General features: G+C 38.8%; 1 protein-coding gene across 2 annotated transcripts in view; it reads left to right on the forward strand.

The window, feature by feature from the left end:
• The window catches only part of LOC125225418 (solute carrier organic anion transporter family member 4A1-like), a 142,954-nt gene that overhangs the window by 38,612 nt on the left and 78,403 nt on the right, over positions 1–25,939 (forward strand). The window contains exon 3 of one of the 2 annotated variants that reach the window (XM_048129130.1): positions 18,428–18,575. In XM_048129130.1, coding sequence (XP_047985087.1) covers positions 18,428–18,575 — 148 coding nt within the window. Of the gene's footprint in view, positions 1–18,427; positions 18,576–18,652; positions 18,770–25,939 lie in introns of those variants that run through there. The other variant, XM_048129131.1, reaches the window with a different exon arrangement.

Consider the following 25,939-nt stretch of genomic DNA (forward strand, 5'->3'; position numbering starts at 1 on the left):
GAATATCATTCGCTATGCCCTACCTCCTACAAACCCCAACCCCCGACGCTAAAACGAAGGGGTGTTATAAGTTTGACGTGTCTGTCTGTGTGTGTGTCTGTCTGTGGCATCGTAGCTCCCGAACGGATGAACCGATTTAGTTTTAGTTTTTTTTTGTCTGAAAACTGAGTTAGTCGGGAGTGTTCTTAGCCATGTTTCATGGAAATCGGTCTACTATGTCGCGGTCGGGGGTTTTTTTAACATTTTTCTATGAGGTAACTACAGTTTAGGATGTTTCATCCACAATTGCGAAGCTATTTTATACGTGATTTGGTTTTAACACTGTCATTCTTGCGTTATCCCGGTATATTGTCGCGGTTCATGGGAGCCTAGGGGTCCGATTTGACAACCAATCCCAAGATTTGTCGTAGACACTAGTTTTACGAAAGCGACTGCCACGTGACCTTCCAATCCGAAGGGTAACTAGGCCTTATTGGGATGAGCCCGGTTTCCCCATGATGTTTTCCTTCACCGAAAATCGACTGGCACTGGCAGATATCAAATGACATTTCGCACATAAGTTCCGAAAAACTCCTTGGTACAGTCAGCTGCAGAGAAAAGAACATCCCCTGCCATACAAATTTGTATGCAAGGGGGTCTACTTTTCTCTGCAGCTGACTGTACGAGCGAACCCCCGCTCGACCCACCCGCGACCACAGGATTGAAAGTCGCCTGCTCTAACCACTAAGCTACCAGCGCTTTTTTTAACACTGTATTCAATTAAATTTATTCCGAGGCCCTTGCTCAAGCATAGTGCTAAAACACAACGTACTAGATAAATTATCCAGCAATTAAATTATACATTGCCCAATTAGGATGGTGTCGGGGTCAAATTACTTTGGTTGATCCCACCGCTCGGCTAACCAACTCTCCCAACGATAGCTACAGCGTTGCGCCTGCGCGGACGGTGTGGGAGTTTCCTCCTTCAAGATGAATCAGTGGCAGATTTTTTAATAGCACTCAATCTTCGATGAATTCATACAATTGCTACATATAAAAGCGGAGACTGGGTGCTCAAAAATATCTCATATTCGATCTGGCGTATATTTATTAATTGCACACAAAAAAATCATAACGGGTGAACTAAAGGACACAAGACATATTCGTTTAGAGTGAAACAGTAATATATTTTTCAGTACAGATGGTGTTTTTTTTACGCACTAGTGCGAGAAGTGGTTCATTATATGCCAGGTCGAAACTTCGGAGTGTCATCTGTACTGAAATATATTTTTCATCACATTTGCTGTTTAAAGGTCTCATTGCGTCTACGTGTACTAAAGAGTAATGTACTATTTTATTCCCAAGGGAATAATGGATTTAGTTTTAAAAATTAATACAATCCGTACAATACTTCAGGCAAAGGATGTTTCAATCAGCCAAGGATTTTTTTTGCACAACTAAAATTTGACTATTAAGCTATAAAAAAATATAATACGGTATGAAAAATGCATTTTATTTATGTTTTACTATTATTTCAGTGTGTTTTACATTTATTTTGTAAATTTGACGTAGATAAATCGTTATAATTTGCAATCTGGCAGGAAATTGTGACGGCCATCTCGATTGCGCTTGACCGCGTTGCCATAGCAACGAGCAGTACAACACCGCCATTCATTGAAGATTTTGCCTTATGTTTTTTTTTTTCTCTGTGTTTTCCTCTCAAATGTGATGAAAAATATTGTGTGTAACTCAGGAGGTAATGGTCCAAGAGCTGGCAGGATTTTGGAGTAGGTCCTTGAGGCAACCTGGAAAGGTGCTCAGATGCTTCTCTGATCATAGCCAACATTAGGTCTGCAAGTCTGGCAGCTGGGGAGCGGGGCTTTATCGAGCTATGAATTTTTAAAGATTTAATTTTTTGAGGCCCAAAAAAGGTGTTTGAGGCAACCCGGAATTATTAAAAAGTGAAAATAGAGTTCCTCAGAAGTCGCATAGTATTTATGCCAGATCATTTGGCCGGGTCCTTCACCGTGCCAGAACGGTACAAAGTGGTAAAAAAAAAAATTCCAAAAAAGGTTCTTGAGGCAGTCTGTCATTTTTACCAGTGAAAGATGAGGGTCTAAATAGCCATGGAAAAATAATGCCATGACATGAGGTGGGGTCCGTACCCTGCCATTCGATCTTGAAAGTCAATTTTTTAGTTTTTCGTAAATAACTCGTAAACGGTGGCCCACAGCAAAAAAATATGTTAAACAGAAAATATCTACATAAAATTTCCTACAAGAAAGGTTATGTACGTTTTTTCGATAGGATCAATATATAAATGGATAATTTAGTAAGAAAGTTTTTTTTTAATCGATTACATGCTCCGTTTTTCGTCAATACCTCGTAAACGGTGGCCCACAGCAAAAAATTATGTTAAACAGAAAATATCTACATAAAATTTCCTATAAGAAAGGTTATATAACTTTTTTCGCTAGGATCAATTTTTTAGTTGGAAAGTATTTTTAAATAGATATTTGGGCCGTTTTTTGTTGATAACTCAAAAACGGTGGCTCACAGCCAAAAATAGCGCATGGAGTACTTTGTGCCCTTCTCTGACGTCCCAACTGGTGCAGCAGCTCGCCCATGGTTCAATGCAGAGTGTGCTCAGGCTGAGGCTCTCAAGCACTCTGCCTATCTATCATGGGCTGATGCTCGTAGTCGCAAAGCCCCGGATGTACGCGATAAGAAGCAGTGTTTCAATAAAGCTGCCAAGTCCTGCAAGAAGGTTATTCAGAAAGCCCGATTCCTCCACGTTAGCCGCATTGGGACCAAACTATCCTCGTACCCGTCAGGGAGTAAGGCGTTCTGGTCGCTTGCGAAATCGGTGGAGTCGAATTTCTGTCGTCCTTCGCTACCTCCCATGCTCAAGCCGGATGGGTCACTGGCGCACACTGCGATAGAGAAAGCAAACTTGTTTGTCTCCCTATTCGCGGAGAATTCACGTCTAGACGCTGGTACCGCTATTCCGCCCTTTTTGCCGTATTGCGGGGCTTCAATGCCCGAAATCAAAATACACCAAAAAGAGGTGTTGAAAGCGATGCGCTGCCTAGACGTCAAAAAAGCTAGTGGCCCAGACGGTATTCCAGCTATCGTGCTCAAAACATGTGCCCCAGAGTTGTCACCAGTTTTGACGCGCCTGTTTAGACTTTCTCTCAATACGGGTTTTGTTCCCGAGACGTGGAAGCTTGCCAATGTGCAACCAGTCCCTAAGAAAGGGAGTCGTGCCGACCCATCGAATTATAGGCCCATCGCAATCACCTCCATACTCTGTAAGATTATGGAGCGTGTATTGAACACCAAGCTTCTGGCGTATCTCGAAGGTAACGATCTCCTCAGTGACCAGCAGTACGGGTTTCGTCGTAACCGCTCCACCGGGGACCTTCTGATTTACGCCACCCACCTTTGGGGTGAAGCCATCGAAAGGCATGGTGAGGCTTTGGCTGTGTCCCTCGACATTTCCAAGGCCTTCGATAGGGTTTGGCATGACAGCCTTATTGCCAAGCTTTCCGCATACGGGCTCCCTCCTGGCCTGCGCGCTTGGATCACTGATTTTCTGAGGAACCGATCCATTCGAGTAGTCGTTGACGGCTGCTCGTCCGATCTTATGGAGATTACTGCCGGGGTTCCTCAGGGGTCAGTTCTCTCCGCGACTCTCTTCTTGCTGCATATCAATGATCTGCTCAAGCCCGGTATCTTGGGGTATGCAGACGACAGCACAGTCACGGTGAGATATTTGTCCGATGCACGGGCCAGTGCCAGTGTAACCCAATCCCTTAGAGAAGGTATGTTGGAGGAAACGAACTCGACTCTGAAAGCTGTATCCGATTGGGGCCAGGCCAACTTAGTCGAGTTCAATGCCTCAAAAACGCAGGCGTGTCTCTTCTCCGCCAAACGGAGTCAGTTCACCCTGGCTCCTACTTTCCGGAATGTATCCGTGGCAGTAACGGACCGCCTAGAGTTACTCGGGCTAACGCTCAACTCAAACCTGAACTTCGGTTCTGCTATTGAGTCCAAGGCTAAAACTGCAGCAAAAAACTTGGCATCCTTTTTAAAGTGAGGCGGTATTTCTCGTCGGAGCAACTTCTCTCCTTATACAAGGCGCAAGTTCGCTCGTGTATGGAATACTGCTGCCACTTGTGGGACGGCTCTGCCAAATACCAGTTGGCAGCCTTGGACTCAATAGAACGTCGAGCTCGAAGACTCATTGGCGACGTTCCGGCAGGCAAGGCAGGATTACAAAGCCTCGAGCATCGCCGTCGAGTTGCGTCCTTGTCCGTCTTCTACCGGATACATTCTGGAGAGTGTGCACAGGAACTGCATGACCTGGTTCCTCCTTCCCCGTTCCATCACCGGACAACCAGGCGCGGGGAGCGGTTTCACCCTTACGTTGTCGACCTACCTTTCATTCGCACGAAGAGGTTTGCCTCTTCTTTCCTAATGCGAACTGCTAAGGAATGGAACATGCTTCCCTCATCTGTATTCCCGGGCGAATACAACCTGGGTGAATTCAAGTCAAGAGTGAATAGGCTGTTACTGAACCAGTGAGCTACAACCTCGGCCTTGTCGTCACTTTCCATCAGGTGCGACTAAGGTCAATCACTGGCCAGTTTATAATTAAAAAAAAAAAAAAAAAAAAAAAAAAAAAATGTTAGACAGATAATCTACATAATATTTCCTACAAGAAAGGTTCTATACGTATTTTCGCTAGAATCAATATTTTAGTTGAAAAGTACTTTTAAATACATTTCATGGGCAGTTTTATGTTAATAACTCGAAATCGGTGGCTCACAGCCAAAAATAATGTTATACAGAATTAATCTACATAATATTTCCCACAAGAAAGGTTCTATAACATTTTTCGCTAGAATCAATATTAGTTGGAAAGTATTTTTAAATAGATTACATGGGCCGTTTTTTGTTAATAACTCGAAATCGGTGGCTCACAGCCAAAACTAATGTTACACAGAATTGATCTTCATAATATTTCCTACAAGAAAGGTTCTATAATATTTTTCGCTAGGATCAATATTTTAGTTGGGAAGTATTTTTAAATAGATTTCATGGGCCGTTTTTTGTAAATACCTCGTAAAAGGTGACCTACAGCTAAATAAAATGTTCACGAGAAAAAAATCTGCATAAGATTTCCTACAAGAAAGGTTCTAAGTATACGTTTTTTCGCTAGAATCAATATTTTAGTTGGAAAGTATTTTAAAATGGGCCGCTTTTTGTTGATAACTCAAAAACGGTGGCTCACAGCAAAAAATAACGGTATACAGAATTAATCGTTATAATATTTCCTACAAGAAAGGTTCTATAAGATTTTTCGCTAGGATCAATATTTTAGTTGAAAAATATTTTTAAATAGATTTCATGGGCCGTTTTTTGTAAATACCTCGTAAACGGTGGCCCACAGCTAAATAAAATGTTTACGAGAATAAAATCTACATAAAATTTCCTATAAGAAAGGTTCTATACGTTTTTTCGCTAGGATCAATATTTTAGTTGGAAAGTATTTTGAAATAGATTACATGGGCCGCTTTTTGTTAATAACATCAAAAACGGTGCCCCATTACCAGAAATAATATTAACCCTTAAATGCATGATTTTTTTCTTTTAACTAGAAATTAATAATGTGATAGACAATGGTTTTCTGACTCTAGGAAAAATAATTAAAAAAATATTTAACATCGATTTTAATACTAAATCAGTGTGAGAAGTAAAATAGGCTAAATCTTACTTATATAAATATATAATTACTAGTAAAATTTATAAGAAAACTTTTACTACTATTAAAAAGGTACACTATTTGAGAAACCCCTATGATAAAATGATTAAACATAAAATAGTTACTAACTCTGAAAAAATCTGCCTGAATCATGTACTAAAAATCACCATCATCCAGTTTTTTCACACTTTTCCGCCATTTTTTCTTAAATAAAAACATTATTTCCAACCATTTAAGAAAAAATGGCGGAAAAGTGTGAAAAAACTGGATGATGATCTTACAGATCTAAGAAAAATAAATAAAAAAGTCCAGCTTATATTTTGGCTAGTTTATTAAAAAATACATGCATTGTAGCCAAATGGCAACAATATGCATTTAAGGGTTAAACAGAAATAATCTATATAGTATTTGCTACAAGAAACGTTATGTAAGATTTTTCGTTAGGATCAATATTTTAGTAGGACAGTATTTTAAATAGATTACACGAGCCGTTTTTTGCAAATAACTCGAAAACGGTGGTCCACAGCTAAATCAATCTTCAACGGGAATAACAAATATAAAATTTGCTACAATAAAAGTTTTGTACATTTTTTTCGCTAGGATCAATAATATTTAAATAGATTTATTTATTTATTTACACAAAGAAAATTACACAGTATGACAGTATACAAAACTAAAGCACCGTGAATTTTAAATAAACATTACAACAAGTAACACAAAATTAAATATTAAATAAACAGCAAAATCAAAACATGACGCTCAACATGGGTTCCGTATAGCCCGGTCTACTGCCACGAACCATATCTGTTTTTTTGATTACATGTTGGAAAAGATGGACTCGCACCACCAAGTAGATGCGATATACTTCGATTTCAAAAAGGCATTCGACTTGGTCGACAATGACGTACTACTGTAGAAATTTGCAGCACTCGGTTTCACCCCAAAGCTCTTGTCGTTTTTTGCTAATTACTTGAAAGATCGTAGCCAATACGTGCAAATGTCGAACTTCCGGTCTAGAGAATATTATACGCGTTCGGGAGTTAGCCAGGGGAGCAACTTGGGTCCGACACAGTTTCTTATTATGGTAAACGACCTTTGCAGTAGTATTGTTGGGGCGCATTTTCTCCTCTTTGCTGACGATCTCAAGTTAATGTTGCCAATAGATAGTTCCTTGGACTGCGACTTTCTCCAGCAGATGGTGGATACAGTGTCACGGTGGAGCGCTAAGAACAAGCTGGAGCTTAACGCTAAGAAATGTAAAGCCATCACATTTACTAGGTCAAAAAACCCGATCCCAGCGAGCTACCATCTTTCTGGCGTTCCGCTGGAGCACGTTTCCGCCATCCAAGATCTTGGTATTGGGTTGGATACTAAGCTCAACATGCACGATCACATCATAAGCATTTGCAAGAAGGCTAACAAGACGTTAGGTTTAATCATGAGAACAGCCGCACGATTCAGTGACGTGAAAATTGCCCTACTATTGTATAATGCGTATGTCAGAAGCAAATTAGAGTATAATGCGATATAAACGCGTATAAACGCCCATCTGCTCGCAAGAATATCAACATTAGGTGCCACGTCTAAAAACTCATTCACTATTTGCAGTGCACGAACTAGCGGTTACTTGCGGCAAAACACGGTTCGAGCGGCCGGCACCGCCAGTAGGGGGTGCCTATATTCACGAAAAGCATATTTCGTCACAGAGAGAACAAATAGACGGACCAGCTGGGATACTAAAACCGGGTAATCTGACTCCCCCTTCAAAATACCACATGCAACAGACATCAGCACGACATTACGCCTAACTTCTAACGAGAAGAAACCCAACGTCCCCAAAAGGAATTTTGTTGGGTATAAGAATCGGTAATACCCGTACATTTTTTTATAAAAGAAACGCAAAAATGTTTTTTGGACCTTTTCGAGCAGCAGGATGTAGGGCGCTTCATGGGGATTCCAAACGGCTGAGGCTGTCTCAAGCTTACTTCTCACCAGGGCAGTATAAAGAAGCTTTATGTCCCTGGGATTGTCAAATTCTTTGGCGTTGCGGACAACAAACCCAAGCCTGCGGTAACAGTCTGCAGCAAGCATTGTCATGTGCTCATGAAAGTTAAGGTGGGAATCTAAAACATAACCGCACAGTTGTCAACATTGAACTGAAGTTTCAGAAGTTTGTTTACAAGACTCAATTCATAAACCCGATCAATATCACTTTGTAAAGATTGTAAGTCAGAATCTTCCTGGACCCTGTAAATTAGTTTCAGGTCGTCAGCATAGAGTAGGCATTGCGCATGCTTAGGCACCAAGGCCAGATCATTGACCATAACACCAAAGAGCAGAGGACCCAGAATAGAGCCCTGACTGACCCCGGAACGGGTGGGGTAGGCACTCGGGTGCGTATCGATCGATATAACTTTTTTTGATATATTTTTAGTCGTTATAACGATCATTTGATATAATTGTTGAATCATATAACAACAAATAATATACTAACAAATTGTATAATTCTTATTTGATATAATAATCACTTTTTCGAATAACATTTATTCTAACATACTTTGAGTATAATGCTTATTTTCTATAGAGTCTGGCTAGCCAAATATTGTTGACAGATATTTCCTTGTGGTATCACCAATTGTCTATTGGCCGCTGTACACACATGGCCAACAGTTCCACCAACCCCCTTGGCCATGTGTGTAGAGGGCTACTTGGCCGTAAGTTGGCAGTTGGCGCTTGCGCTTGCCGGCCAACCGATTCGTGTCGGTTTTTTGTCCACACATCAAAGGATCTTGGCGCCAATGGCCAACTGCGTTTACACGTTGGCGCTTCATTCAGTTGGTCGTCAGCCGTCAGAGAGGACAGTAGTGATATATTTACGAAAATAATAAGTTTATCTATGCCAATAATAGTGTAGATTTTAGGAAATAAAATAACCTTGCAAATGTTTAATGTATTTCCTAAAAAAGATAAATGTTCTTATCAGAATATTCAAAAAATTGTTAATATTTCAAATAATTTAATTTTACTACGGGGTTATTATTTTTTAATATTTTTTTTCTGACAACGTCTATGACCAAGAATTTCCTAGATTTTTTCATTCCACGTCCATCTTTCATGAAGAGCCAATGCCAAGTGATTGGTTCGCCAATGTGTAAACAGCGGCTCTTATTTTGGCCAAGGGGTTTCACAAAGGGCTGGTGGAACCGTTGGCCATGTGTGTACAGGGGCCATATGGTTTAAAAAAAAGGCTAAAAGTCTGCTGTCAATTTATGTCACTTATTCAAATTGTTCGCGGGTTATTAAGGGTAAATCTTAAATATTATAACAATGACGATATCAAGCGAGGTCCGCAATTTGCTGTTTAAGCTAATAAATAATTACAACCAAGAGCGAAGTCGACGTGAAGCGGCATATAATGAATAAACTGCAATGTTTACAAATCGTAAAAAATATAGTAGGTTGGTGCTCTATTAATATTTTGATACTTTAATTACTAGTTCTAACATTTGCCTATAACTTTGATTAAGTATGTGAATATAATAAAACTTAAATCTCATAAACAGGAAAAGAGTGTAAAGACAAGGAGAAACTCGAAACTCTGGAAAGCATTAATAAAATAAAAATATTGGAACGTAACGATTTACGAAAAACCAAAATTTAGAAGAAATCAGTGAAGTTACTGGTCAGTAGTAATTTGATATAAAAATATAAAAAATAAAATAAATAATATAATTTAGCCTATATACGTTCCACTGCTGGGCACAGGCCTCCTCTCATGTCTGAGAGGGCTCGGGCTATATAGTCTCCACGCTAGCCCAATGCAGACTTCACATAAATCTTTGAATTTTTTCGCTGATGTATGCAGGTTTCCTCACGATGTTTTCCTTCACCGTAAAGCTAGTGGTATATATTAAATGATATTTCATACGTAAGTTCCGAAAAACTCATTGGTACGAGCCAGGATTTGAACCCGCGACCTCCGGATTGAAAGTCGGGCGTCATATCCACTAATATCATATCATTAATACGTCAAATGCTAACAGATTTTGTCAAATTTCTGTACATATATTATCAATTTCTATTGATTTTCAATATAAGTGTGCACAGAAATCAAAAATATTTTCTAGTATCAAAACTATATCTCCTACTATACCAAGTGTGACCAGCCCTAGATTTTTTGAATTTCCCGCCAAAAGTTGGGGCAATATTTCATTAGCCACACTCTAGACGAAAAAATATCCGGCCGTCCGGATATCGCACTTACAAATAGTGCGATGGACGGCCTGCTATTTTATCGTCTATCGCGCGACCATGCTCCCCGTGCTGTACGAGGTAATCATAGTTTGACATTTTAAGATTTATTTGAAATGGTGGATAAATAACCTTCCGTATCTTCCTCATTTTTTCGATAAAAAGAGGTTTACATTATATATTTTTCCTGCGATTCCTGCATTTATTGTAACTCTTAAATAATCTTATACTATTAAACGAGCAATTCTTGTATATTTATTTATTTATTTATTTATTTATTTATTTATTTATATATACCGACGATCTCGGAAACCGCTCTAACGATTTCGCTGAAATTTGTTATGTGGGGGTTTTCGGGGGTGAAAAATCGATCTAGCGTAGCCTTAGATCCCGGAAAACGCGAATTTTCGAGTTTTCATGAGTTTTTCTTTCGCGTTTGTAAACGTAAAATATGGTCCTTAATTTCGCCGCGCGCGCATCGATTCCGCTTAGCTCAGTCGTACGAGGTCGGTCTAATGTACGCAGATAGATCGTAGGTGTCAGGGTTTCGAATCCCGGCCAGAAATTAAGTTTTTGTTTTTTGGCTTTTTTTTTTGTTTTTGTATTTATAAGAGTTTTTTTTAATCTAAAGACGTCATATATTAAAATAGAACCGAGCGAAGCTCGGTCGCCCAGATATTATTATCCTAAACTAGAACTTCTTGTTGACATATAAGAAAAAAATTATACATATAGGACATACCTTTCTGTCGACAGACATTTTTTTAAAGCACCTAAAATTCGAATAAAATACATTGTTGATACGGGTCCGCTCAGTCTGCGCCGAGCGCTCGTAGACAACGGACTTGCGTTCGATCGTCCGGCGCTCCTTGCTTTCGTAAGTAGCTAGATAGTTCCGAGAAATGCTGTATACTGCGACTTAACAAATCTTGATCCCGTGGGTGGCAAACAGGCATACGGTCTTATTATATATACCACCTGCAACCCCACTGATTTCTAACCTCTCCCTATATCTGGAGAACGGCTAAACCGATTTCGACGGTCGAAGTGTCTTTGTATAGAGGGAGCGGGGAGACGTGTGGGAAAAATATGGAATCTGGTCTGCTACTCTTGGGTCAAAAAATGTTGGACGGCCTGGCTAAACGGGGGAGATATTGGGGGGGTGCTCGACCAAATGTCATAGAGGACCCTGGGTAGTTTTTGAAGCCGCCATTTTTTTTTTCAAAATGGCCGACTTTTTTTTTGTCGATTTTTCAAGTTTATCCTAGAGTGCTCAAATTTTGTATGGCAACTTTTAAACCGTAAGAGATAGCCGGGGGGTGCTCGATCAAATGTCATACAGGAGCCCGAGTAGAAAAAAGTTGCATCAAAAAAATTCAAAATAGCTGACTTTTTTTTTTCAAGTTGGTCCGAGCGCGCTGAAATTTTGCATGCGGAGAGGTATGGGCCCCTAGAATACAAATGTCAAAAAATTTTTTTCGAAAATCCAAGATGGCCGCCGTTATGGCAAAATAAATTTTTCAAGTATTTTCGCGAGCCCGAAGGGCGAGCTTCAGGGTGGGAGGCCGAAGGCCGACCCCGCGGAGGGCCGCAGGAACGGAGCTCACCTTTAGGCTCCCACCCGGGCCAAATCCAAGTAATTTCTCCCATACAATTTCCTTACAAAAGTGTCTTAAACAAGCGTAACCGGCGGGCCGAAGGCCCGACGGTGGAGCTTCGGAGCCGAGCGAAGGCCGAAGGCCGAGCTCCGCGTAGGGCCTAAGGCCCGGAGCGTCCCTGATCGACTCGCCGGCGGTCCGGGAAGTTGGAAAAATACTTTCCAACTAAAATATTGATCCTAGCGAAAAATATTATAGAATCTTTCTTGTAGGAAATATTATGAAGATTAATTCTGTGACACATTAGTTTTGGCTGTGAGCCACCGATTTCGAGTTATTAACAAAAAACGGCCCATGAAATCTATTCAAAAATACTTTCCAACTAAAATATTGATTCTAGCGAAAAATGTTATAGAACCATTCTTGTAGGAAATATTATGTAGATTAATTCTGTATAACATTATTTTTGGCTGTGAGCCACCGATTTCGAGTTATTAACAAAAAACGGGCCATGAAATCTATTCAAAAATACTTTCCAACTAAAATATTGATCCTAGCGAAAAATCTTATAGAACCTTTCTTGTAGAAAATATTATGTAGATTAATTCTGTCTAACATTATTTTTGACTGTGAGCCACCGTTTTTGAGTTATCAACAAAAAACGGCTCAAATATCTATTTAAAAATACTTTCCAACTAAAAAATTGATCCTAGCGAAAAAAGTTATATAACCTTACTTATAGGAAATTTTATGTAGAGATTTTCTGTTTAACATAATTTTTTGCTGTGGGCCACCGTTTACGAGGTATTGACGAAAAACGGAGCATGTAATCGATTAAAAAAAACTTTCTTACTAAATTATCCGTTTATATATTGATCCTATCGAAAAAACGTACATAACCTTTCTTGTAGGAAATTTTATGTAGATATTTTCTGTTTAACATATTTTTTTACTGTGGGCCACCGTTTACGAGTTATTTACGAAAAACTAAAAAAATGACTTTCAAGATCGAATGGCAGGGTACGGACCCCACCTCATGTCATGGCATTATTTTTCCATGGCTATTTAGACCCTCATCTTTCACTGGTAAAAATGACAGACTGCCTCAAGAACCTTTTTTGGAATTTTTTTTTACCACTTTGTACCGTTCTGGCACGGTGAAGGACCCGGCCAAATGATCTGGCATAAATACTATGCGACTTCTGAAGAACTCTATTTTCACTTTTTAATAATTCCAGGTTGCCTCAAACACCTTTTTTGGGCCTCAAAAAATTAAATCTTTAAAAAATCATAGCTCGATAAAGCCCCGCTCCCCAGCTGCCAGACTTGCAGACCTGATGTTGGCTATGATCAGAGAAGCATCTGAGCACCTTTCCAGGTTGCCTCAAGGACCTACTCCAAAATCCTGCCAGCTCTCCGTCTATAAGGATTTTGTAAACTCGTGTCTATAACTCTCTCCAGCCTGCGGCTGTCGCGAGTTAAAACACTCGTCGACAAAATCCCCCTTACCTCCCTTGTTGCACAATATACTATTGAAATCGATTCGAAAATTGGATAGATTGATAAAATCAGGCGTTACTTTGCTAGTCCGCGAACAGCTATAACGTGCTAGTCAATCAGTACTAGCCCGTTACAGATGTAGTGCAAAAAGCCTTTCCTACGTATATTTTCGGAAACGTTCGGATTTTGTCATGCTTGTTCAAACAGTGTCAGGACGTTTTGTACGGAGACTGACTGAAATAGCATGACATGTTCGTACGTTTCCGTCAAAATACGAAGGAGACTCTTTTCGCACTGCAACTGTATACTTACTTGCGATACATGCATATAAGAAGAGTAATATTCTAGATTTTGGTTTTAAGTTGACTTTTTGTTACGGTTCCGTAGTCAACTAGGAACCCTTATAGTTTCGCCATGTCTGTCTGTCCGTCTGTCCGTCCGTCCGTCCGTCCGTCCGTCCGTCCGTCCGTCCGTCCGTCCGCGGATAATCTCAGTAACCGTAAGCACTAGAAAGCTGAAATTTGGTGCCAATACATATATCAATCACGCCAACAAAGTGCAAAAATAAAAAATGGAAAAAAATGTTTTATTAGGGTACCCCCCCTACATGTAAAGTGGGGGCTGATATTTTTTTTTATTCCAACCCCAACGTGTGATATATTGTTGGATAGGTATTTAAAAATGAATAAGGGTTTACTAAGACCGTTTTTTGATAATATTAATATTTTCGGAAATAATCGCTCCTAAAGGAAAAAAAGTGCGTCCCCCCCCTCTAACTTTTGAACCATATGTTTAAAAAATATGAAAAAAATCACAAAAGTAGAACTTTATAAATACTTTCTAGAAAAATTGTTTTGAACTTGATAGGTTCAGTAGTTTTTGAGAAAAATACGAAAAACTACGGAACCCTACACTGAGCGTGACCCGACACGCTCTTGGCCGGTTTTTTTATTGAAAATGAGGTCACATGAATTTGTAATATTGGCGCCACTACCCCACAAGATCACTCCATATTTAAGCCATGCCTACACATAAGCATAATAAACGTATGTGTCATTGTTATTTCATACCCTAGTCCTTGTCATCTTATTAATTCGTCTATAGCAACATACAAACATAACATCAATCAAGGAAATGTGTTTACGTTCCCCTGCGATCTGCAATTAATCAGATAAAGACGTATGTTGAGCTTATCTTGTTTACTCAGGGTAACTGATTTGGGGATTGTTCATACTAATGATACGGATTGTAGGAAGCTTGTTGTATAATTAAATAATCAATATACCTACAGGGTGAAATAAAAATAATTCAACATTTGGCCAATATTTTGCTCAACGTATAAGCATTGCCATCCAACGTGGCAATGCTATATATATATGAATATGATTATTCATTCAAAATTTATTCTTTGTATTTTTAGTTTTGACCCTTGCCACCGTGACCGAATGGCCAAGTGGTTCAGGCATCCGTCGCGAAAATAGAGGACGCTGGTTCGAATCCAGCTTTGGACACTTGGAGACTTTGGTTATTTTGTCTTTGTTTAAGACATTTATTTCAGTCTTACCAGTGCAAAGCAGATTAGATGACGCAAGATAAGAGAGATTATATAGCCAAAGGCAAAGACGTGGCCTACGATGGAGTGAGCTCGCCCAGAAAATGCCTTTTCACCCTTGATTTGAAAGTTGCCGGGTTATATGAGCTCGGAAATATAGCCGCCGGCAAGGAATTCCACTCCTTGGCAGTGCGTATAAGAAAGGAAGAAGCAAAGCGCTATATATTCGTAACCGAAATGTCAAGAGGTATAACCTAACCACAAAATTAAAATTTTGAAAAAGCCCCGACATTGTGGACCGATTTCCATGAAACATGACTAAGAACCGACTAACTTAGCTTTCAAACAAAAAAAAAACGAAATCTAAATGGGTTCTTCCGTTCGGGAGTTATGATGTCACAGACAGACACACACACACAGACAGACACGTCAAACTTATAACACCCCATCGTTTTTGCGTCGGGGGTTAAAAATCTATTTCTAGAAGACTTCTCGGCAAAAATTTCGTTACGTAAAACTAAAACGTTATATTATTCACAAGACGTGTAAAGTGTGACGACAAGACGTTCGTGTGTGTTGTCTTGTCGCGCTGTCTATTTGTGATGTGAATTATTTTATGATCTATGTACAATATGCGTGCCTGACTATCAATCCATACTAATATTATAAATGGGAAAGTGTGTGTGTCTGTTTGTTTGTCCGACTGTCACGGCAAAACGGAGCGACGAATTGACGTGATTTTTTAGGTGGTGATAGTTGAAGGGATGGAGAGTGACATAGGCTACTTTTTGTCTCTTTCTAACCTCGCACTTCCCTAACATGGGGGGTGGAAGTTTGTATGGAGCTTGAATTGAAGACGCTGACAGCACCCAATGGCCTTGACGCTAGCGTACACTGTCTAATCGTATGGGAGTAAGTGAGAGCGCGATGTCACTGAAAGTGCGGCTAGGTACGAAAAGTGCGGAAAAATATTAAAATAAAATATAAAGATGCATTATTTGTGCAAAATGTTTCGTTAGTGTTTTAGATATGTATGTATATTTTTGCTATTGTAATATTAATTAAAGACAACTACTTAAGTGAATAATTGAACGACATAGAATCGTTTAATGACGAACTCGAGACCAATCTTTGCATTTTTTTCTGTCAAGCCGATTTCATTAAATCGTGTGTCGAGTACGGCTATGTTCGTTGAAATATAATGAATAATGACATATAATTTACTTGTTTTACTAAGACTAATAGTTTGTCTTAAAAAACTGCGCAAGTAACATCAATTTTACGCAATTGGGTGTTGTGCCTTCGTGTCTGTTGTCTTGTCGCGCTGTCTATTTGTGATGTGAATTGTTTTATGATCTATGTACAATATGCGTGCCTATCAATACCATATAAGTTTAAGTAGGTACTTCCCAGTCCATACACACATAAATGACAAAATCTTGTCCCATATTGAGCATGTCACGTTCAATGATCATAACAAAGAGACCATATGTTTTTATTGAGAGATTTAGTGATTGGGCCAGCTACTATAACTTGACCTTGAGATTCAACTAGGAATAAATCAAAAGGTCTTTGATTTGTCTCATTATTACATAATCCAGTGAAGAATACAAAATAGGAAATGCACTTGTACTCACGCCTAAATCTAACAGTGTGAAATATGAATTTGTCAGAATTATGTAAGGTACAGCGGTTCAAATCTCGACTGGGGGAGAATTATAACTAATCAATTTTTTCTATTATTACACTATGATGTTGAGTTCGACATGTATCCACTGAACACGCCTACCATATATAACCAGTGGACACTCTATTTAATAATGCAAACATTGTAAAACGGAAAAAATGGACCAGTTACATTTGCTCCCCAGTCGAGATTTGTCCCGCTGTACCTTACCCTGTATGCTTATTTTTACAAAAAAATTAAATAACTTAAATGATATTATACTTAAATAAAGTGTGTTGGTTGATGCCTCGCTTGTCCTCGACAAGCGATTGAAATGTTCCATGTATTAGGTACACTGGTACACACAACATGTGAATGGATGTCATACAAAGCCGCTAAACAGCTGATATCCTGCGCTTTGTACGCGCGCGTGCATTTGAATTCAATTCTATAAGAATGCAAGAGATTCTACAGGATAAACTTATACTCAATAACTCAATAAATGTACTTAATCAGTATAGTCTGATCATTCATACAGGGTTCTTTAATTTACGGAATGCAACTTAAAACGAACTAAATAATTATTTTTTTGTCATTTTCGTAAATAAGTCTAAAACAAAAGAAGTTCGAGGGCTGATATTACGCATATAGTGTTCTTAGGGCCTGCCACTACTGCACTGCACCTCAAATAAATTACAACCAAATTACAAAAACCAAAAAGCAGGCTAACCTAAGAAGATTGGCCGGCAGGGGGGCCAATCTTCTTAGGTTAGCCTGCTACTCTTTTTAGGGTTCCGTAGTCAACTAGGAACCCTTATAGTTTCGCCATGTCTGTCTGTCCGTCCGTCCGTCCGTCCGTCCGTCCGCGGATAATCTCAGTAACTGTAAGCACTAGAAAGCTGAAATTTGGTACCAATATGTATATCAATCACGCCAACAAAGTGCAAAAATAAAAAATGGAAAAACATGTTTTATTAGGGTACCCCCCCTACATGTAAAGTGGGGGCTGATATTTTTTTTCATTCCAACCCCAACGTGTGATATATTGTTGGATAGGTATTTAAAAATGAGTAAGGGTTTACTAAGATCGTTTTTTTTATAATATTAATATTTTCGGAAATAATCGCTCCTAAAGGAAAAAAAAGTGCGTCCCCCCCCCCTCTAACTTTTGAAACATATGTTTAAAAAATATGAAAAAAATCACCAAAGTAGAACTTTATAAAGACTTTCCAGGAAAATTGTTTTGAACTTGATAGGTTCAGTAGTTTTTGAGAAAAATACGAAAAACTACGGAACCCTACACTGAGCGTGGCCCGACACGCTCTTGGCCGGTTTTTTTTCATATTTTTTCAACTTATGGTTCAAAAGTTAGAGAGGGGGAGGGGGACGACGACACTTTTTTCCAAATTTCAGGTTTCTACTGCTAACGGTCACTGAGATTATCCGCGGACGGACGGACGGACGGACATGGCGAAACTATAAGGGTTCCTAGTTGACTACGTAACCCTAAAAACGTGATCATAAAAAGAAAACCATACTTAAATAAATATTCAGCCGGCAGCCTATTTTAGTTTAGCCCTGTTTGCAATAGCGGCGTTCATAAAAGGCGCAGTGATCTGCATATTCTGCGATGCACATGCACTTGCCCATTCACACGAGAACTTCCGTGAAACCATACCATAGTTTATTTACCTGGTTCTTTCAAATATAATGGTTATTTATTTTAAGGTTGTCAATTACAGGGTTGGTACTTTTCTGTACTATTTGGATTTTAATAATTGTTTCTCAAAGTTGGTCCAATTGCAATCCAATCGACTTTTCATGAAATCAGTAAGCAACACATAAAATACTAAATTACAAATTACACTAATAAAAAAAAATCTCATGATTAATCATCCTCCTTGTGTTATCACGGAATTCTCCACGGCTCATGGAAGAGCTAGGGGTCCGCTTTGATGATTAATACTATAGTTAGAAATGTATAAAACCAAACCTCTGTATCCCGTTCCCCGTGCGACGGTGCCCTGCTAGAAGCATTTCCACGGACAATTAAAAAAAAAATTCGAATGTAAAAAAAAAAAAAACAATTACTAAATTTTGTGTCTTGTCCACAGCGTGAATCAGAGCCTGAACCCGAACGGCAGACAGACTCTGGTCCAGAACTGCGATGCGGCTGGGGCGCGCTGCGACCATGCTGGCTACAACGCTTCAGAACGGCCAAATGGGCACTTTTCTGGCTCTGCTGGGCTGGCGCTGTCCAGGGTAAGTCTAAGAATATACTCTATATATAGACGTCTCATTATCGATAGCTACTTAGGAACTAGAGAGTGAATGGCAGATAGAATCTGGGCCAGAACTGCGATGCGGCTGGGGCGCGCTGCGACCATGCTGGCTACAACGCTTCAGAACAGCCAAATGGGCACTTTTCTGGCTCTGCTGGGCTGGCGCTGTCCAGGGTAAGTCTAAGAATATACTCTATAAATAGACGTCTCATCATTGATAGCTACTTAGGAACTAGAGAATGTATGGCAGATAGAATCTGGGCCGGAACTGCGATGCGGCTGGGGCGCGCTGCGACCATGCTGGCTACAACGCTTCAGAACAGCTAAATGGGCTCTTACCTGGCTCTGCTGGGCTGGCGCTATCCAGGGTAAGTCTAAGAACATGCGCGCATTGAACAGCGTGAGATACGAGATTTTTTAAAAGTAGTTACGACATGTCACTATAGATTGTGAAATAGGCCACAGGTAAACCACCTGTAATGGCCTGTAATTTTAACAAATAAGCCTTTAAAATAATGGCAATTTCTCAGAGTAGAATGTTTCTAACACATGTATGGAATTATTCTAATTTTCCACAATCATAGACATGTATAGTGCGATGAAAGCAATAAACGATACTGTCACGCGGACTTGAGTCACGACAAAAACTATTATCTTTTAAACTTTAAACCATATCTTATACATCATAAGGTAACTTTTATAAACATAACTTTTAGTCAAATAGGAGGATTTTAAACGATTTTCATGTCACACTTTGTTACTTTATATGCTACTTATTTCATAAAATATTTTTAATAAAGAAGTTATTCTAATCTGTATGCATTAAAGTACACTTTCCTAAAGAAAGTTGTATTGAAATACGTTAAAGGAAGTATAGTAGATTTGCGTTTCACAGATATCACGCAGTGCATAAACTCAAATATAATAAAACGGGGTAACTATTGGCAAAACCAATATAGGTTTGAAGGTTTTTGATGCACGCAATGTGTCACTGTGTCACAAGGAAATGCTACAGAAATAGCTTTTTATGATACCGATAAATTAAGGTCAACTAAGGAAAATGCGTGCGAATTCGTCTTTTGGAAAATATCTTTGCAATTCAACAAATAGTATAAATATCTGAAATGAGCCAACAACATAACACCAGATCTGTAGCTGCAGGTAAATATGCTGTCCCCAGAGTAAGCAATTACTATGGGGATAGGCTCATTAAAAAACGCTTACCTTATTTACTCTACTCTTTACCTGTGGCTATTAGAACGGAGAAAAACAAAAATAGATTTAAGAGGGCTTTGTTCAAACACTACCTAGACAAAATTTAGATGCCTCATTTATTTGTGAACTACCTAACCATCTTTGGCAATATACTTATGTAGATCTGTATTCATTACCATGACAACTAATTATAATTATGTACCTTTAGACTCACCCAGATCCCACAGTCAAACTGTGTAAACAGTTTTGGGGGACATTGTATTTACATTTAAGTTTCTATGTAAGATGTTTTATTAAAAAAAAAAAAAAAAAACATTGAAGCAATATTTGTACCTACATTAAAAGTTCGTAGGAAAATGCGTTACAAGGTGCAAATGCTTTAGAAAGTAAATATCTTCTTAAAATGAATATTGAAACAATCTACACTAAAAATTCGGTTAAATCGGTAAATTTAATTTTTCATCCTCTACAGCTACAACCAAGATACAACTTAATGATTATGACTCAACAAAAGTACATTATACCTATTGGACGTCGTGACAGCGGACATGCAAAAGAACAATTTCACACCAGGCAAATGGAAGAAGTCTAAAAACGCTATCATAAACCAAAATTTCGTATGACGCATAGTTTTTGAAATATGAGCAAAAAACCAAAAAATGGGACCTTTTTCATCCCCCCTTCGAGCTCAGGTGCAAAGTCCAAGGACTTTTAGTATGTATGTCTCCTGGTCCTGACTAATTCCGTAATGAAACTTTTTGCTTTCGGCCATTCCACCTAGGCCCCCCTTTTGAGCATTCATTGACTGATCCACTAGGTTGAAGAAAATTGCCAAGTCTAGAGCTCACAGAACCATTTTTAAATTGCATTACTCGAAGCGTATGTTTGAAGAAGCCCACGCAACAACGCGAACGCTCGTAACTGTTGAACAAACGTAGTAATCAAATGATGGCGTTAATTTGTTCCTAAAAACGCCGTAAGTCCGCACGGTAACTGAATTTGGTGGGTTTGATGTTTGACTTAGGAGCGATGTAAGTAATAAGCGGAAGCGGAAAACTTGAAAAAGCAGATCGTTTTTCTTTTTTAGGCGGTGGTCTGGAATTATCTTTAGAAGCTCAACTTATACATTAAGTATTAAAATTATAACCTAACCACAAAATTAAAATTTAAATAAAAAACCCCGACCGCGACATAATGGACCGATGTTCATAAAACATGGCTAAGAACAGTCGTGAGTCTCGCGACTACCTCAGCTTTCAAACAAAAAAAAACTAAATAGAAATCGGTTCATCCGTTCGGGAGCTACGATGCCACAGACAGACACGTCAGACTTATAACACCCCGTCGTTTTTGCATCGGGGGTTAAAAAAGATATTTTTTATGACCTACTAATTAATCTTTTGTAATATACAGGGTAGAAAAAATAATGGGGCGTGGAGGTAAAATGCATCAAAACTTAAAGTCGCCAATTTCTATTATTCATTATAAATTTTAGAATTGAAATAAATTGAATGGACTGGATTTAAAGATTTCCTGTAATTTAATTTTCTCGCTGAATCGCAGAATCCGTCAAAGGTGGCCACTTAAACATATTCATCAAATTGATTATTTAAATTAAGAAATGCCACGTAAATAATTTCAATTACATTGTCATATTTTATGTCAAAGATATCTTGGCTAGGTTATCCATACTAATATTATAAATGTGAAAGTGTGTGTGACTGTTTGTTTGTCCGTTTTTCACGGCAAAACGGAGCGACGAATTGACGTGATTTTTTAAGTGGAGATAGTTGAAGGGCTGGAGAGTGACGTAGGCTACTTTTTGTCTCTTTCTAAACCCCCACTTCCCTAATACGGGCGGTGGAAATTTGTATGCATTCCGCAATTTTTGCATTTAACGTGATCGAAGCCGCGGGCAAAACCTAGTCTCTAATAAACAATCATAAGGATAGATATAGTCCAATAGAAATCTCTTCGCCTGTCACTTACGCCGTAACATGAAATTAGTATGCGTTGGTTTGCGAAAAGCATAACACAATGAAGATTAAGGTTTACCCAGTTACGCCGCAGGGCTAGAAAGTGATATAAAATACAAATAACGGCATTTGCCGCGACTCATGGCGTAGGCACTAGTTTTTACGAAAGCGACTGCCTTCTGACCTTCCAACCCGAAGGGTAAACTAGACCTTATTGGTATTAGTCCGGTTTCCTCACGATGTTTTCCTTCACCGAAAAGCTACTGGCAGATATCGAATGACATTTCTTTTTTTTTTTTTATACTACGTCGGTGGCAAACAAGTATACGGCCCGCCTGATGTAAAGCGGTCACCGTAGCCTATGAACGCCTGCAACTCAAACAGTGTCACATGCGCGTTGCCACCCCATTAGAAACTTGTACATTCCCTTTTGCTGTGTTAAGTACACAGCAAAAAGGAGTGTACAAGTTCCAAGGAGGGTTCGGGTTGCCGACGACTCAAAGGACAATAAACGGAACAAGTTAGTTCCGTAAGTCCTCCCGTCATCAGCACACCGCACCCTCGTTGAGCTCTGGCAGCCTTACTCACCGACAGGAACACAACACTATGAGTAGGGTCTAGTGCTATTTGGCTGCGGTCTTCTGTAAGGCGGAGGTACTACCCCAGTTGGGCTCTGCTCTAGATTCGAGCGAGACGATATCCGCTGTGCTGTGCCCTACCACACAAAGCGGAATATCATTCGCTATGCCCTACCTCCTACAATCTCGCACGTAAATTCCGAAAAACTCATTGATGCGAGCCGTGGTTCGAACCCGCGACCTCCGGCACGAAAGTCTTACCGCTAGGCTACCAGCGCTCTATGTATTTATGCATGTTTAAATAAATTAATGTTTTAGGATTTTTTGTTTAAGAAAGCTAATTTGACCTGATAGAATTACTTTTTCCTGTTTTTTATTTCCATGTTTTATAAGTATAAGTTAATACTTATTTAAACTTTCTCGATTATTACACATATATTTTTTTTTAAATCGGGACCTTATCGCGTCTGACTACATATTAAACTGACTGAGAAGACTCCGAAACCACGGGGACAATACCGTCCGGAGGTCAGATTAATATGCGATTGAGTCCCAATTTAAAAATAATTATAAGTAAACACTTTACTGTACAAGAATATAATACAACATACAACACATATAAAATAAAAAGTTTCAGTACAAAAGCGAACTTATCCCTTCAAGGGATCTCTTGCAGCCGTCTTTGAGTTCCGCATTTGCAAAATTTTCTTATAAAGAACAGAATATATATTTAAAAATACAAAAAAAAAAGTTAAAAAAATATTAAAATATTAAAAAATAAAATAAAAAATATAAAATAATATAATAATAATATAATATTAAATATTAAAATATTAAATATTTTTAAATATGTATGAGTCTCACGGGAGTTTTATAGTTAAAATTATAGAACACTTTCGCTACCAAGAACCCGACTGTCGGGCACACCGCTCGTAGAAGCGTAGCCGATTACATGGGGAAACCCGTATGTAGCGAAAATGTCGTAGCGCCGCGTAGAGCCCGGTTTCGAAAGTGTTAAAACAGAATATGTCTCCAAATATATCCCCAAATTTCACTTGTACCCTGTATAAGGGGTGTCTGGGTAGCCAGGAATTATAAATTAAAACAGACATACAATTTTTGTTTAAATTGTTTATTTACACAGTATTTCCGATGTCCGTCATTCTTCGGATGCAGTAGGTACGTAAATTACCACATTAATAATTCTATGGCTACGACCCTACGACTGATCTTATTTTCACGGATTTGAACCGGACGTAGTGCGAAATCGCTTTACGAGTTAGTATTATACCATTTTTAGGGTTCCGTAGTCAACTAGGAACCCTTATAGTTTCGCCATGTCTGTCTGTCCGTCCGTCCGTCCGTCCGTCCGCGGATAATCTCAATAACCGTTTGCACTAGAAAGCTGAAATTTGGTACCAATATGTATATCAATCACGCCAACCAAGTGCAAAAATAAAAAACGGAAAAAATTTTTTTATTAGGGTACTCCCCCTACATGTAAAGTGGGGGCTGATTTTTTTTTTCATTCCAACCCCAACGTGTGATATATTGTTGGATAGGTATCTAAAAATGAATAAGGGTTTACTAATCGTTTCTTGATAATATTAATATTTTCGGAAATAATCCCTCTAATCCCTCTAACTTTTGTACCATATGTTTAAAAAATATGAAAAAAATCACAAAAGTAGAACTTTATAAATACTTTCTAGGAAACTTATTTTGAACTTGATAGGTTCAGTAGTTTTTGAGAAAAATACGGAAAACTACGGAACCCTACACTGAGCGTGGCCCGAGACGCTCTTGGCCGATTTTTCACTAGAAATAGGCGTAAAATTCAAATTTTCTCGGTAAACAATTCGGCCTATTTGCACGAAATGATAGAAATGCCCTTTACAACTTTCGGATTGCCCTTTAGAACAGGAGTTTTAGATAGGTACTTTTCTAAATATCGCAACAGCATGATTTTACTCCCTCGATTCGGGGCAAAATGTCATTTTGCCAACTTCTGGCTGTATTATGTCGCATTCGCAGTGCATTAACGCGGTAATTTCCCCCGGGGCGCGACACCGCCAGATTACCTGGGAACTGTGCCCTGGGCACATAAATATACACACGTACATATCATAAGTTGCTACAATAATGTCATAAATTTGTAAGATGATATTAGGCAGCGCAGTGATTTTTAACCCCTGACTGACTTGTTGTTATAAGTTTGACGTGTCTCTCTGTGTGTTTGTCTGTCTGTCTCTCTGTTTGTCTGTCTGTGTGTGTGCCTGTCTGTGGCATCGTAGCTCCCGAACGGATGAACATTTCATAAAAAGCTGTCAAATCGCACACGTTTTTGGCTTACATTCGTCATTTGTTTTACAAATGTTTTGTTCAAAATAAAATGGCGGAAAAGTCTGCACCAATTTGAATACGGCATATGTCGCAAAAATAGCCTATGTCATTCTCCATCTCTTCAACTATCTCCACTTAAATAATCACGTCGTTTCGTCGCTCCGTTTTGCCGTGAAAGACAGACAAACAAACATACACACACACTTTCCCATTTATAATATTAAAATATTATTATTAAGTACCTGGATTAGACTTTTGCTCATCACACCCACACCTTGGTCTCACGTAAACGTTACGGTACATAAACTGCAAATTTTACGACCGTACATGAACACGTAATAACCGTACATAATTATAAAATATGCACTAATATGCATGCGTGGATAGTAGATCGTATTACAGGGATCCGTAATCCCTGTTTAGAGTCGTATGGACCTAGCTGAATAGTAACTTCTCAAAATACAGTGTATATTGTGCATTTTATCCACAAGAGTGCAAAGTAATTTTATATAAATTTCTACGTCTTGATACTCTTGATGTCTTAAGCTGGCTGGTAGATTTTACCTACCATTAGGTAGTACTATTTTTTTACAAAATACCGTTCAGCATTTCGTTCGTGTTGGTGAGGTGACAATTTTTATGTTTCATCGGTGGCAATAGTTATTTGTTTTACAAGGGGTCAAAGTAGTTGTTTAACCGCACGTGCCAATATTGATACCCGAGCAAGCGAAAGATTCCAATATTGAACCGAGAGCGTAGCGAGTGGTTCAAAAAGTGGAATCTTGAGCGTTGCGAGGGTTTCAAGGCACGAAGATTAAACAAACTTTGCCACCGAGTGAAACACAAACTTTTTGAACACACCAACACGAACAAAATACTGACTATGAAAAAACCATCGAATCCATCAATTTATTCAGTATTTAGTAGTAGTAGTAGTAATACACTTTATTGTACAAAGATAAGAACACACACAGTAAAGAAAAAAAGAACACACACATCATTTGTACAAAGGCGAACTTATCCCATTAAGGGATTTCTTCCAGTTAACCTTAGAGCAGTTAAAGGAGAATTGGAGATGGTAGACGTTCCTAAGCTAAACCTATACCTAACCTACAAACTACAGCAATATAGACGTTATATCATATAAATAAATACGTTATACATAATTATAATACAGTTTTATGACTACCCTACATACATACACAATCTACCTAACCGCAAACATCTTTTAG

Source organism: Leguminivora glycinivorella, chromosome 4, assembly GCF_023078275.1.
Source record: "Leguminivora glycinivorella isolate SPB_JAAS2020 chromosome 4, LegGlyc_1.1, whole genome shotgun sequence".
NCBI classification, from domain to species: domain Eukaryota; kingdom Metazoa; phylum Arthropoda; class Insecta; order Lepidoptera; family Tortricidae; genus Leguminivora; species Leguminivora glycinivorella.